Genomic DNA, 16,251 nt, shown 5'->3' on the forward strand with positions numbered 1-16,251 from the left:
TGTGGTACGAAACTAAGTAGTAATAAAATGTCTAATCAAAGCTACTGTTGAACCTCGCTTTTTATTTATTTATATAAACATGGACACAAAAAAATTTGATTGATTGTTGTTTTGTTCCATCTAAGCCTTTGACTATTTCTTTCGTAAAATGTTGACTTTAGAAACACTATCAGAGTCAACATTTTACGTATACGAGTATTCATTACTGTTACACAGTATTATAATAATGTTTTGAAACACAGGTGAACACTTCTCATAAAAATATTCAGAGACAATGGTCACAACATAAACAATGGGCTTTAAACATATAGTATGAACCAAAAACTTGTGCACAATATGAACAGGGAAAAAAACATGGATAACCAGCCACCTGGGGATTAGGTTCAGGACAAGGACTGTCAATTATAGTGGTTTAAGGATTAAGGATTAACAGGATCATGTGGATTCAATTAACTAGGGTTCACCTGTCTGCTATTGTAACAAACAGATTAACAAGCTTAATCTTGAAATAACTTTGAGTCTCAGAAAATATATAGGCCTCATGTGTAATTGTGTTAAGTAATTCTTGTAATGACTAGGTGAAAAAAATAGTTTTATTTTAGATTTTGAAAGAGTGGCATTAAGTTTTTTTTTAATTAACAAAAAGAAAGGTACATTTATAAAGTATCCTATATGAAAAACTAACCTCAGGGCACATGCAACCAATTATATTTATAATTTTATTAAACATGATATATTTAACATGAATTCTACAAGGTTTTGTTGTTTTGTTTTTTTTTTGTGAAAGTTAAAAACTGCGAGAATGTAGGAAGATGACGAACTTTTTTCTTAAATTACATTCTGGCATCATGTACACTTAAGATCTTAGTACCTGGTAGGATTGAATAAATGTTATTTACTCTGAATACTATCTGCAGAACATTACAAAATGTTACCCTAGGGTCAGGCAGACTGTCACTATGTCCCATAAGTATGTCTCCTAATGACATCTTTAAATACATGTGAAGTGAATAGTAGCATTTATGTACTTAAAGCATCATCCACTTTTACAGGTAATGTAGTAGAATAGGCTAAGAGTAATCCATGGATAATTGAGTAGGCAAGTGGAACAACCTTGGACACTAATCCTATGCTACCATTGATTCCGACACTCATCAGTCTGAGTAAACTTCTATTTTTTTTTTAAATCTTCACTGGCTCTCATCCCAACATCCCTCTCAAGGAAGTTCTTTTATTATAGTTCAAAAGGACTTTCACCTACTTAAAAACACACCTGCATCATCTACAGGTAAGACTGATGGAACAGAGGCTGATTTTGCAGTTGGACAGTGTATGGGCTACCAACCTGGTGGTCATGAGTTTAAGAACAACCTTGATCATGTTGTCTTTGGACCCAAGCAACATGTGTCCAAATGAGTCCCCCTCTACCTACCAAACAGTGTAAATAGGTACCTGTCTGGGGTGCCTGATTTGAAACGGAATTGGGTGTAGGTGCCACTATTTTTTCTACACGTTTTCAGTATAATTTTCTCTCATTACTGAGTATATTTTTTTATACCTTTGTTTAAAATTGTACAATGCTCTGTATACCGTATGTATGGAATATAAGTTAACCTTCATGTGATATTTATTATAATTAATTTTGTGCACAGTTCACAGATGGTACAGCAATGAATTGAATATTTCTCAATGGAATAGACGTTGCTTACTAATATTACAAAGTTGTACACATGTACATTAGTCCAAAACACTTCAAATGACTTTTTAATTTCTTCACTTTATAAAAGAAATGAAGATTGCATAAATCACCAAGCACACAAGATCATAAATAATCTGTAGGACTTATCTAATGAGGACTATAAATCTCATGAATTATTATTACTGTATTATTCCTGTGTTAATATTCTTCCTGTGTTATTATAAATAATAATAATAATAATAATAATAATAATAATAATAATAATAATAATAATAATAATAATAATTATTATTATTATTATTATTTTATTTTTTTTCATTATTATTATTAGTATTATTATTAACACAGGAACTTTAGAACCTAAAGTAAGTTAATTCATCTTCAAAAATGATATAATTTGATGCCACAAAACCCATGAAATTCACTAAAGTGCCAATGGTAGCCAGAAAAGAAATTACCTGACCAGGAAGATGAAATTAAAATGATTTGACTTTTATGTTGCTGAATCAATCAATAGTGTAGAGTGTAATAGCCTGTGAAAATGGCAATTAAAGAATTAATCAATTATCTGTAAATAATCACCTAGTTCTGCAATACAAAATTTATCACATATTGTATTACTGTACTGACATATTGCATGAGCAACCATTATGTCCTTATGTAGAACGTATTAGTTAGAAAGCCTTTAAAAGATAATGAATAACACATTAAAATATTAATGAAGGGAAATAAGTTAATATCAACTACTTGTCATCTTGCCACGTATACAAAAATGTAAATAACCTAAAATTATTTCCTCATAAACAGTAACACTGCACCCATACTCAATTTCATAGATGAATAAAACAAAATTATTAATCTATCAGAGTATAAAAAGTCTTTTAAAAGGCAATTTAGGGATTATTTACTAACCAATTAACTAATATAAATAATTAAATCATATAATTGAAGTTTAGTGAACATATATTACCTAAAACCTTAGATGTAATGCAACTATTTGGACATTGATATCAAGAGTGGTTAGTAAGAAAAGTAAGTCAAGTGTGAGCATTCCAATTTAGCATAAGATTTCCACTCCAGTTCCTGCACTGTAAAGATTATGACAACCTGGCATAGGACTCAACAGGTTTTAGTCAGATCTATTACAAATTATGTTTTGACATGGAAGTACTTTACTTTACATTAAGCAGGGGATCATTGTAGCCTGGCACCCATTAACAAAGACACTGCTACTGATATGAGCAATCGAGAAGGCTAGCGTTTTTAACCACTATTACTTCTGGTCATCGAGCTCCTTAATATGAAATAATCAAAAGAAATTTCCACCTCTTGTTATCTCTGGTTCATTAACTCTCACCTGTTTTCTTGACAAGAAAACTCGCTGATAAAGGCATTGAGAATTAACGCAGCTTGACACCGTACAAAGAGGTCATTATACTGACATCATGTGACCAATGACATGTGACTAATTTATGTAAACATATTATAACGACAAGTTATGAAAATCATTATTTTTTGTTGTTGCTTGTACCACTTCGTTGATGAAATTTGACGAGAATTGAACGAGTAGAAACGCTGCAATGTTCTATGGTAACCAACTGAAAAATTATAAGTTGTAAAAAACAAACGCAAGGGCTGTCTATCAATGTCAAAATAGCCAAGCCAGGCAACAAAACAAACAACTGTCAATGAAGATAATATTGGCCTAATTGTAACAAAGGCAAGTATAGGTGTCTAAATTAGAGCATAGGTTTTTAATTACGGTTGATTGCATAGCCAAATTCAGGCTATCGTTTCAATTTACATTCCACAGCTAATAAATTCTCATACCATAACTAAACGATTGTATGATTGAAAAGTGTAATTTCATTCCAAAGGGCACATCCAGTGAGGCCACAAGTGTAGATATTTAAAAATCCAGCATTCCTAGAGACAATAATGCTAATACTTTCATATAACATTAACAAATCTGAAATTAAATGTTCAGTAATCAACATAAAAATTACTGTACAATATGCCCCTGCCTTCTAGGATGCACCTGTCTCTTATACACATCTAGATGTGTATAAGAGACAGATTGTTTTCCGTAATAAACAAACGTCTGTTTTGTACATGTGTTTATTCAGTAACTGTTAATTCAACGCTTTGCGTTGAATTCAGAATAAACTATTTCTGAGCTCTCAACGACGTCAACAGTTTCAACGACAACGCCAACGAAAACGCCAACGCGTTGTCAACGAAAACGCAACGTGTTGAATGCGTTGAATTTTTGCAATACAACTGGCCGGTACTGTAGAGACAATAATGCTAATACTTTCATATAACATTAACAAATCTGAAATTAAATGTTCAGTAATCAACATAAAAATTACTGTACAATATGCCCCTGCCTTCTAGGATGCACTGCAAAAATCACTGAGTTAAAATATTCTTGAATGAATCCTCCCAAACCCGAAAGGTCCACTGATTAATCTCAGATAAGAAAGTATAATACATACTCCAAGTATTGAAATACACGCCATCGTGTTGGGATTCAATATATCGACATTAATTATGTCATCATCAGGAATGCAATGAAATATTATGTAAGTAGTTGAATGAAATGAAAATTGTCTTACCTTCACATGCTGCAAGGTTCTCCGTCTGAAAATAACCTTCAGAGCATAGGCACTCGCCTTGGAGTACAGTCCACGTACCATCACTTTGGCACTGGTAGGTAGGATCCTCAACGCCAACTTTCTTAGAGTTAGGTACACATGCACCACGAGCTTCAACCAACGATGTAACATAATCACCAGTAACTGTTTCTGGGAAGTTAGCCAGGTTCATCATGATCTTTGGACAGACCCGATAGTATATACGTGTACGCAGCAGAGCCATACATGCCCCTTGGTCTTGCATTGCAAGATAAAAACCATTGCTTCGGATAGGTCCAAAGCGTTCAGTTACCTTATTAACCACTTCGTTATCCGCGCTTGGATCTGAAAACCGTCCGTCCGCTGCAATACGTGAAATTTTTGTATAAGGAGGCGCGGTAAAAGGTAGTATGCTTTCGATTGAACCATTCACATCAGCATAGTATAGATCAAATGTTTCCCGGCAGGAGACAATGCCAGATGCCTGTTCACACGAGTACATGGTAAATTCTAAATCTACAATAATTAAGTTTGCGTTGTTATGTTTGATGTGCGGTAAACGGATCCAATTGTTTTGATTGCGTTCCCGTACTTGACAAACTTGGAATTTACGAGCATAGCTAGCACCAGTTTCCGTCCACTGAAACAAAAAGAAAATTGATGTTTGCTTATTAGCATATGAGAATTGTACCTCTACATATATTATTAGTGGCAATGAGTTCATTTTCCCTGTCTCTACAAAAGCTGCAGTAACCTGCGCTTGCTGTTAATTATAGACAGTAAATCAAGTAAACTCACTACACAGCAGATGCAATAGGAACTGTTGTTGCTATATCAAATTGGAAATCAGTTTTTTGTAATTAATAGCAATAATAATAATATATGTACAGTAGAATACTTTGTATGAAATTCTAATTACTATATCTATCTAAATTGAAAGTGAAGAAATATTAAATTTCTATTGTAGGTATTATTTATGTGTTCATTGATTTTGTAATTTGTGAAATTTCATTTCATAATCATATTAATGAATAATGTACGCAATACAACTCTGCAATCGAGACAGGTTTAGTGAAATATACATACAGTACTCGAACTGTGATTGGTCCCAAATTTACTAATGTAATTCAATATTCTCCCACTCCATAACATATATATTTCCAAGTTATTTGATGGCACACTAAAAACTACATCAATCAAGCACCCTTGATTCAATCAAGCTTCCTTGCATTTTAAACATATTTTAGAGGCTTTACTGCAAAATGTTCAGAGGCTAAGTTTAAGAGTGAGTGGTATTATACTTTTAAGGCCAACTCTGACAGTGTTGAATGACACAGCCCAATGCGATTTGTTGCCACATTGGTTCTGAGCCGTGGAAAGTCCCTTAACATGTTTAATATTCTCACCACGACCTAAAGAATGTCGCCAACGACAAATCGCGTCATACTTTAGTAATTAATCTTTTTGTGTACTAAATCCTTTGCAAGCCACTGGGTTCATAGAGCTGGAGCTTATCCCCAGTTTCTGTAGTGTGAAATGGATGAGAGTTGTACTCCCCCTGGACGGGACACTAGTCCATCGCAGGTTAGTCCCCAGCAGATTGCTGGTACCCATTGATACAGCTGGGTGGACTGAAGCAATGTAGCTAGAGTGTCTTGCCCAAGGACACAAGCGAATTGGCATAGCGGAGAGTCAAAACCCCAACCTTACGATTGAAATCCGAACCTCAACCCCAAACCCCAAACTGGTTTAAGTACAAATCGCTGCATCGTACAATGTTGAGTTGGCATATGTGGGTTCATACCATATAACAAAATGCAACAATTGATTTCTGCTCAGTGGCCTGAAGAGAACACATCTGCTCCCTTGTTCTAGCAAATAGTGTACTTTCAAAGAGCTGCCTTCTCTAATGCTATGTTAATATTTAATGAGGTCTGTTTTATGGGATATGTAGTTATTGTACGGGTAGTATCAGTCCATTGAATAATTAATAGGGAACCACAATACCAAAAAGCAACAATCAATCGTCACAATATACATTATTCCAAATGAAGGTTATTACATCATGTAGGGTGGTCTCTTTAAGGAAAAACACATTCAATAATATTCACAAGGCATATTATTCATTCTTTCTTTATATTAAATGACACTTTCAGTACTAAAGCATTGACTTTCAAGTGGTTCAGTATTAACAAATAAGAAATATTAAACAATGAACTTTATAAAGTATATACAAGGTAAAAAAGAAAAAAAATATATAAATACATAAATAATATACATTATAGTTTAACATAACAATCAAAAAATACATTTAAATGAAAAAATATATGCAAGGTAACTAAAACCAAATTAAATTATAGCTACAAGTAGGCAAAGTGCAGCCAACAGCTTTATAAACCAAAAGCACTAGGTCCCTAAAAAATCACTTTGGCCCTTCATCATTCTGGAGTTCAATATTAATAAATTATCCATGGTCAATGGTTGTGCATCAATTGTTATTGAGATCCAGAGGTGACGGAACTAGGGGGTGCTGTGTTATGGAGAGTAATGTGTGACCGGAAATGGTCTGCAGTCAGTTGGTTGTTACCATGCGCCAGTGATGTTGGAGTATATAGTACAGCAATATTAAACTATTATGTAGGCCTAATGAATGAATAAAGTTCCGAGTTTGTCGGGTAGTGAAATGATTATTTACAATTTGTTTGAAAATCAACAATCCAAGAAATTACAGGTATAATGACACTGACTTTTACATACCTTAGTACTTTCATTGTTATTATTTCACTCAATTCAATATTATATTATGAGTCACTATTGAAAAAAGCTGAATAGCTACTAATATATTACAAAAAAGTGCTAATTTCATTTCTTTTATATTGTAATATAAATGAGAATTATTATTGATAATTATAATTATTTAATTCAATAAAAAATCAACATTGATTCGTGAATGACTATACAACATTTTTATCTATTAATGCTATAATCAATATATTTAATTTCATATTCAATATATATTTTATATAAAAATAATAAATTTCAAATACAAACAACTAATTGTTATATATATATGTATTGTTATTGAACTTAGAATGAAGGTCAAATCTTGACAGTTTTCAGATTAGGTCATTATTGCTGTTGTTAATACCAAGTATAATCTAAAGACTTTAAAATATGAATATGACATAATTAATTCTTTGCTATTTATTAATAATTTGTAATTTTTTAAAACATATAAAATAAATAAATGTATGAAACTGAAAAATACAGTTATTTGAGTTTACAGCAAAATTAAATATGAAAGCATTAAAATAATAAATATAATTTTTTTAAATTAATATAATTTTTTTATCTCAATTTAGTAATTTATATTAATTTATTCTTTATTTTTCTGCTAGCATAGTAAGATATAACAGTCACATACAAATGAAAAGTAATACAAAATCAGGGTAGAAATTAAATTCAGGTATAGTAGTTATGTTATTTTATTTTAATTTTGCATGCTATTGGCCAAAGGGCTAAAAAGTAAGTGAAACGTATGTTAATATAATAGACTTCATTAAACTTTCATGAGTACAGGTAAATCAATAAAGAATCATAATATGTTACAATGAAAATAATTTTTAAAAATCTATATTTTGTATAAATATTTGATTCAATCTTCTTTAAAAATTCCCAACAAAAGTAATGAAATATAATGAAGGAAACAATGATTTAGAAAATGATAATTAAATATAAGCTTTAAAAATTTAATTGCTTATGACTAATGATAACTTTTAGCAATAAGAATTTATTTTTTCATTACATTTAATGTTTTAGTATTTGCTGTTATGTAAGCCTAATTATATCCCACCTAACTCTACAATAAGCATATGGAAGATTACTAGAAATATTTTATTATACAGTAGTGAACTATCATTTATTAAAAATACTAGACATTTCTTGCTGAAACATTAAATATTAAGGAAAGCAGTAAAATACATACAAGTACATAAAAATATACACAAGTCATTTTTTGACTGAGTAAAACCGATAAATTAATATTAAAGTTACTTTATCATAAAATGATAATTATTAACCAGTGTATTTAACATTCATCTTATCTGTTTTAATAATTCCTGAAATTCATTATGGTAAATTCCATGCCCACTGAGACTTGCATTATAATTGATAGAACAAACGTACTTACAAAACAAATGCCTTATAAAGACAGTGTATCTACTACAACAGTATCAATACAAATGACACAGAGTATAGCATACAGATTAGGAAATTACCATATGAGGAAGGATATACTGTTATACACTAATATACTAAGCCTACCAGAATCTACAGTTAGTAACTTTATCAAAGCATCTGATGCACTAAAATCTGCAAGTTTTATGATTAGCACTACTATTAAAATAAGACAAAAATAAACTTGTCTTTAATACTTCAGGGAAGTCTAGGGGAAAAAAAATCAACTTTGAAACCCCACCCCACCCAAAAAAAAAAAAAATACCAGCTAGGCAACATTGTTCTAAGTTAAATGAAACTAATAAAGCAAAAGAATGACCATCAATCATGCACTGAACTTGGTGGAACAAACTGACTGTTTAATGACCTGGCCAAAACACAAGGAGGATATCATAGGTAGTTTAAAAGTTCTTCTAAATTAGATTTGAAAGTGGCTATTGAAAATTGAACCAAGTCCTTCGGTGGAATTTCAAAAGGAGGATGGTACTTCAAATTGCTTGTTCTTTAGTGAAGTGGAAAATCCAATTAATTTTTTTAAAAGGCAATGAAATATCAAGATAATAGAAAAATTGAGTGTAATATCAGTGAGTTACGTGACCCCCTCTCATGTCAAATTAGACTCTCCACAAGCTTTAAGTTTACTGAAGTGCATTGGATACGCAGAATCGTTTGTAACTTGACTCATCTCATAATTAAATGCAGAATAAACTGAAAATTATAAGCAGTCATCATTTACTACTGGATTTTAATCTTTGGAATTCCAAAATTGTATACAATAATTATAATGAGGGACTTGTATCAGCCATAATAGAAACAAAAAATAGAGCACTCGCATAGTAAAAATGAGGCAGAAATTGGTCCAGACGTACGTGGTGCTTTGATTTTTTTTTATTAAGACAAGTTTATCTATTCTTGGTCCAGACGTATAATGGCGTCCTTCTAAGTAAATCCAGACATATGCAACGCCCTTATCTTTCCGCTATTGATGGAAACTTTATCAGTAATCATTGTCTAGTCATATGATTCTTAAGATTAAAATTTTATTGTCTGAAAAACTCCAAAATTACATTCTACTGGCTGTTCTATTCTTCATTTTATTCTTTTTTTTTTTATTTATGCCTACTTGTTTGTAGTTATGGATAATGGCAACAATCTCCACAAAAGGAGCCCGAAAAGGAGGTTAGTAAATTCACAGTTACGGTTTGGCTTTAGTTTTTTACATCCAGCCATACGTGGCACCCCGTTGTTTGTATTCCCACCATGCATTTCGGTGGAACAGTTTTTTCTGTGGAGAACTCTATCTTGTGTTTCTAGTATCTCAACTTGTATTGATGTTTGATTTAAGGGTCATCATACTTTTATGCATATTTTATAGATTCTATAAGGTTTTTGTTTATTTTTAATTGTAACAACTAGAAATAACTGTAGCAAGCTTTGTTTATCTCATAAGGCCCAGTACTCGCACCCATGATGAAAAACAGCAGGTATTTGTTGACGTAATTAAATAAAATTTTACTACTACTACTACTACGTTAAGTTTGTATAAAAAGCTTATACAGAGGAGCTGTTTTTAGGGACGAGAGAAAATCCTGAAAAGTTTAAACCTAGGACTGTGGGATTGGATGAGAAGATTCTTAATCATTTCTTGTTTTAAGTTTAAAGCTGATATTAAAACGTCGCTCACATCACAAACTAACACAAACAAAATAGATTGTGTTAGTTCGTGAAATCAGAGTAGCGCATCAAATCGAGCGCGAATTGGTTGTCAAGCACTTTTGTCTTCTTTACCACACAAAAAGTCATTAACAACAGCGCGTATTTTGACGCGCTTTCTTGATTTCACAAACTAACACAACCTACTTTGTGTTAGTTCGTGATGTGAGCGACGAAATGTTGATACAGTGGATCCCTTTAAACTTCTTCATAGGTTATGGTCTCTTTTTTTTTCTTCCTCAATTTTTCTTCCTTAAGTCTTAAATACAAAGTCAAGTTGGTATTCAATATACCTTTCCCGCAATCTGGTACTTTTTACAATATGTTTGCTGACATCAAATGGATAACACCACATACAGGTGGGAGTGGGGGGGGGGGGGAGAGGTGAGGTCCCAGATGATTAGTATCTGCTAGATGCATGGTTGAAATATAACTTTTTTTTAAATGGTAACCTAACGATCACACTATCAAAGTTTATGTGATAAATTATAGGCCACTTTTATTTACCCATATGTAAAGGATTTGACAGCATGCCCTTAAATTTATATGACATGATATGATCATGTCCATATATGGTTAAACCACAGATTTGCCACATATAGTATGGCCAGAGGTTAGTATTCTAGATGATTCATCCATGGTTCAAATTAAAAGTTTAGAAAATACATCAACTCAGAATAAGCAATAAAATAACGTAAGTAAGATATTTAGATTTTAGTATTTGCTGCATATTTGACTTGATTAATCTAAATAATGGGCTAAGGATTGTGAATCTCACTGAAACTAATCACTCTCATTAACAGAACAACACGGACATGATAGAATGAGATAGGTTAGTGCACTGGAAAAATCTGTGCTCTAATATCATACAGTAGTGTACAAATTTGTTTTTATTCACACAGCATACAGTAGGTGATCTACACTGCTTTAATGTACCATTTAAAGGATGAAGTAATCGTAGTACCTCAGCCAAGGTCAGAAGATGAAACATTTTAAAGGATGTAAAGCAAAGCTTTTTCCACTGCATCACTACAGTTACGCTATTAGCTGTTAATTGTTTTACGTGGCTTCTGATCCAAATCCATGGCAAGTAGATTAAAAATACACCGAGAATAACAAATAAGCATGAATCCCAATGAGTCATGAATCAATAACCTTTCCAATTTAGAATTATCAATATTAATCTAATAAATGTGTATTATTGAACTTAGAATCTCACCTCAACAGTATCAACATCGTTTATTTAACACCTTTGCCTAGGTGCTCTACATCATCTAATATGTTATCATACTATACAATTAACTTAGACCAAGATAGTAACTATGTTTATTTAAGTTCATACTGTCACCAAAAATAATTATTAACCATTGAAAAGTACAAAAGGATATTTTTATGGTTCAAATTTTCAGTAGAAAGCAAAAAAATATTGAATTTTACTAATTAAATCATCGCATTTTTTAAAATTTTCAAAATATTATATTTAGGTGGTAGTATCTTTTACAAAACCTTTCCATTTCACATTTAAAGTTTTCATATTTATCGATGGCTCAACATTAGCCATCTAGGATAAAAAAAAAGAGAGAAGTTTCTGTCATTCGACTGAAACTCCAAATGTGCTGCTCAGATACACAAAACCATCCTCCTACCCCTCTGTAATTCTCTTAACCAAAACCCATTGCTCTTATACTGTGGATTTTATCTCTTTTAAGTATACAGTACTGTACTATAAAAGTAAAAACTTAAAAGTTGGATCTTGGTTATGGGCATGTGTGAAAGTCATTTATTCATATTTCAGAAATTCTCTAATAACTTGATAGTTGATACAAATTTCAACATCAATATCTAAGCAAATTATTTTATGACTGAGGGTATCAAATTATACAAGTAATGCTAGAATGTCAGCCATCTTCTATTTATTGCTTTTCACATTCCACATCAATGAGCTACATTTTATGGGTTAGTGCAGGGTAATAACCTGTCATACATCCACCTACTAATACTACTCTGACAGATTACAGATCAACAGGGCCTACAACAGTAGGTTCAGCTTTCCCTTATAATCATAAACAATTTTTCACATTTTCTTTTTCATATACTTACGTATAAGATAGTATTATAGTATTGAAGACAATGTCTTTAAAAAAGCAGTAAGCCATAGTCCTACATATTTAATATATGTTTGTACTGTTGTTTAGTGAATGTTAGGCCAATTACAAAAGAAGTAGTTTCTTGTCCTAATATTTAGAAAAAAGGTGAGTGAGGGCACTTTTTTTCTTTCCTACTCCAAGATGGCAAATCCAAGATGGTGGATGGGAAACAGATACTACTTTCTCACTTTTACCAAGCAAGTAGACAGCAAATAAAAGAAGCATTAGACATGATTCATACCATATCTATCCCTAACCACAATACTAAAGCGCATGAACTTTCGAGCGAGGAATTTTACTGATGCAAGTTTGCCAGATTTTCGTAAATTTTGTAGAATAAAAGAAATTAAAAAAAAAAAAAAATTGGTGAGGCAGAGAAAATGGATGCGCTAGAGAAACTAAGAATTTTTTTTATTTGGCTTTATTGAAAAAAATATGTGTTCTTCTTATCAACAAAACAGTCTGTCACTGAGCCAATGAGTGTAGTGTTGATATATCATTTAATGTTCTTATGTCTGTTTCATTCATCACATTGTCAAAATGTAGACATTCTTGCATGTTGTTTACTCAGATATGTGGGTGGTCAAAAGATTGAGCAAATAGTCAGTATCATCAGGTTTATAGCCTCCACAGATTATTGTCTTAATCGGCTACTGTATCACTTAAGACTAAAGCCTTATATTTTTTATATTGTAATCATCTGATATATAACACAGAAAATTTGATATTACGTTCCATACTTTAACCTAATTGCAAAATACAAATTAATCTTTGTTATTGAAATATAATAATCCCTAAAATCGATGAAGTTCAAGTGAAAAAGTTTGGTAACACAACGCTTGACCACCAAACACAGAGATCTCTGTGTTTTAGTTTTTTTAGATAATAGATGGGGTAATTACCGACATGTACTAACAATTTGAACACTATTCAGTCTGGACCTTAAGTATTTCTTTATTTGTTTGTTTACATTGAGCGTAGCAGTATTTAGGTACTTTCACGAAAGCACGATTATCTCAGCTTTGTTTCATTGTATTGTAACGGGTCACAGATTGTGATTAGAATGAAATGTTTGGTTCCATTGTAAAGCTAAGATGTTTGTAGCTCTTGTAGTATTCATTACATGTCAATCTGATCACATGCGCACTCTCAACGAGCTTTGAAAAAGTGTTAAAATTTGCGAAAATATCTGGCGGTTGCTGATACTATGAGTGTTAACTGCTGTATTAGCCTCATCCATATAATCTTCAGTCTACCACAAGCCAGCATACACTTTTTACTCTGCTGTAGGGCCGGGTGCCTCTTGAAGACTGACAGGTCTTTTCGTGTTGCTGCTTAAAGCTCTGGAATGAACTTCCCATCTACATTCGGGAGTCTTCCTCACTTTGTTTGGAAGTGCAGAGCCTTAAATCACACCTTTTCTTTTCTTTTTAATTTGTCTCAGTTTTCTGTTAATTTTTTTAATTTTTTTGTTAGGACAGGCTAGGCCAGATGCCAACACTATTCAAGCACCTGTGAGTCATGTACCAGCTAACCACTGCTTGTCGGTGGTCTCAAAAAATTTGCAGGTGAAGGTGTGATAGTGTTGGTTCCTCTGCGTTACTCTGTTTTGGTTATTTAGTTAGCTTAGTGGACCTTCTAGAATAGATTTTGCTTTTTTTTTGTTTTCTGTACAGAGCATAGAGACCACGTATTATGTGCTATAAGTCTCCATTAATATTATCATCTTACCTGTACATTATATTTATATAGCATCATCATTATTTGATCATCATATTCATCATCTGATATCATTATTGTCATCATTTATCATCACCATGTAATCATCATCATAATGGAAAGATTAAATGAGAACTTACTTTGAAGTTTGATCTTCAGTTCATGATGTAATGGTAGTGGGTAGGGATTATGGTGTTATTGTCATCATTGTCATCATCACAACCATAATCATATCATCATCTAATCAACATCATTATTTAATCATCATTACCATCATATTCTTACCACAATAACCATCTGATCCACATTATTAGAATCATCATTATCATCATTACCATCAATTTATAATCAAGATCATCATCTGATCATAAGCATTATTATTTAATCACTATCATAATAATTTGATCGTCAGATATCATCATAAAACAATGAATCTTCAATTATCACTGTTCATTATTACCAATTCATTTAATACCAATTCATTTAATTTCAATGATCATCACCAACTGATGATCAACATCATCATTCTTATTCTTCATTGCATATTATAACTGCTGGATAGAAACTTAACACGTCTATAACATTATGTCAGAGAACCACTCCCATCCGGTAATCACAAGCCAACATTTTACCATCATCAGTTAATCATTATCATCATACATACTCACTAGCATCATTCTCAATAAATAATCATTAGCATAAAACAAGTTCATTCCTACTGTATGATCCTTGTTTCTTGTGTTTTATTCATAGCGCAATGTATGGTGAATTTTAATTACTCATCTAAATGCCACCAGTGTCCCACCACATCTAAAACTGACAGTACATGTTCACTAGTACTGACATCTCATTATAATCAATGGATGCATCTCTTAGGATATTGTCTAATATGAGAGACTTCCTTGGAGACCATCCAGGCAAGGTTGTTTCAGACTGTTCACCCGACTCTATGCGTTATTGATCGTGTCTACAGGCAACTTCGCTTCTCTACTGTACAGCCAAGCTTCAGAGTTTACTGGTTAGCACAAAGCATGTAGCAGTTAGCTCATGTAATAGAATCATGTGGTACACTGTAGAGTGCAAGTACAAGCAGGGCTGAAAAGGGCTGAAAAAAGTGCATGACCACATTATGGGTGACTCAGAGGCATCATCAGAGGCATCATGAATTTTCCCATTTTCTAGGGGGTGGGGGATTGTATATAATGTAGACAACCTTTGGTGTTAATTATAGTTTTTTTTAATTAGCAGTTGGAAGCACAGCTATTTAATTCACCAGACCAGAGAAAAGCCAAGTTTTACTATATCAATATGTTAACTTTGTATCAGCAACTATGTTCCTGTAGATCTAAGTAGGCCTACTGGGTGGATCAGGTGAATGGGTGGAACAATGTTTTAGTTAGAATCTATTTTTATAGCATGATGAAATTAAAACACTAAAGAAATGGTTTACACATTCCCCCTCCCTGGTAGACTATGCAGGCCCGTAACCAGGGGGTTTTGCCAAAATCCACTTTTTCAACAGTTTACCACTGTAGTGGTATTTTTCATAATAGTAGAGCAGCTAAGGAGAATAATCGTGCACTTTTGGAAGAAAGCATGAAACTTCCCACAGTGATACTATGACACCTAAGGATCATTAAAAAAACATAAACCTCAAAAAATAACACCGCTTAGTGACCGCCATCTTGAAATTCAAAATGGCCACCAAAATTGGATTTTTATCAATAATTTTCATATCTACAGCACCTATCACTGGCATTCATAGGCCTTTACTTATGTTTTCAATATCAGGGAGTATCATGCAATCATCATCAGATGGCCGCCATATTTGATTTCAAGATGGCTGCGAAAATATTCTTATTTTTGTCATTATCTTTTAATATGTACAGTAACGTAACACAGTCAATCACACGGTTAACCATATTTTTAATATCAGAGAGTATCATGCAATCATCAGGAAATTATGTTGGAAGGCGGCCATACTGGATTTCAAGATGGTGGCCATTAGGAGGCGTTATTTTTTGGGGTCTTTTTTTTTTAATGATCTTTAGGTGTCATAGTATCACTGTGGGAAGTTTCATGCTTTCTTCCAAAAGTGCAC

The 16,251-nt window shown here is 32.5% G+C and overlaps 1 protein-coding gene across 1 annotated transcript in view; it reads right to left on the reverse strand.

Moving 5' to 3' along the window:
* The window catches only part of LOC117101849 (ephrin type-B receptor 1-like), a 42,632-nt gene that overhangs the window by 20,414 nt on the left and 5,967 nt on the right, over positions 1–16,251 (reverse strand). The window contains exon 3 of the mRNA XM_033241960.1: positions 4,318–4,975. Within this exon, the coding sequence (XP_033097851.1) occupies positions 4,318–4,975 (658 nt within the window). The remainder of the gene's footprint in view (positions 1–4,317; positions 4,976–16,251) is intronic.

This window comes from Anneissia japonica, unplaced genomic scaffold (genome assembly GCF_011630105.1).
Source record: "Anneissia japonica isolate Jap-2015-1 unplaced genomic scaffold, ASM1163010v1 scaffold4988_len2956909_cov206, whole genome shotgun sequence".
NCBI lineage: Eukaryota > Metazoa > Echinodermata > Crinoidea > Comatulida > Comatulidae > Anneissia > Anneissia japonica.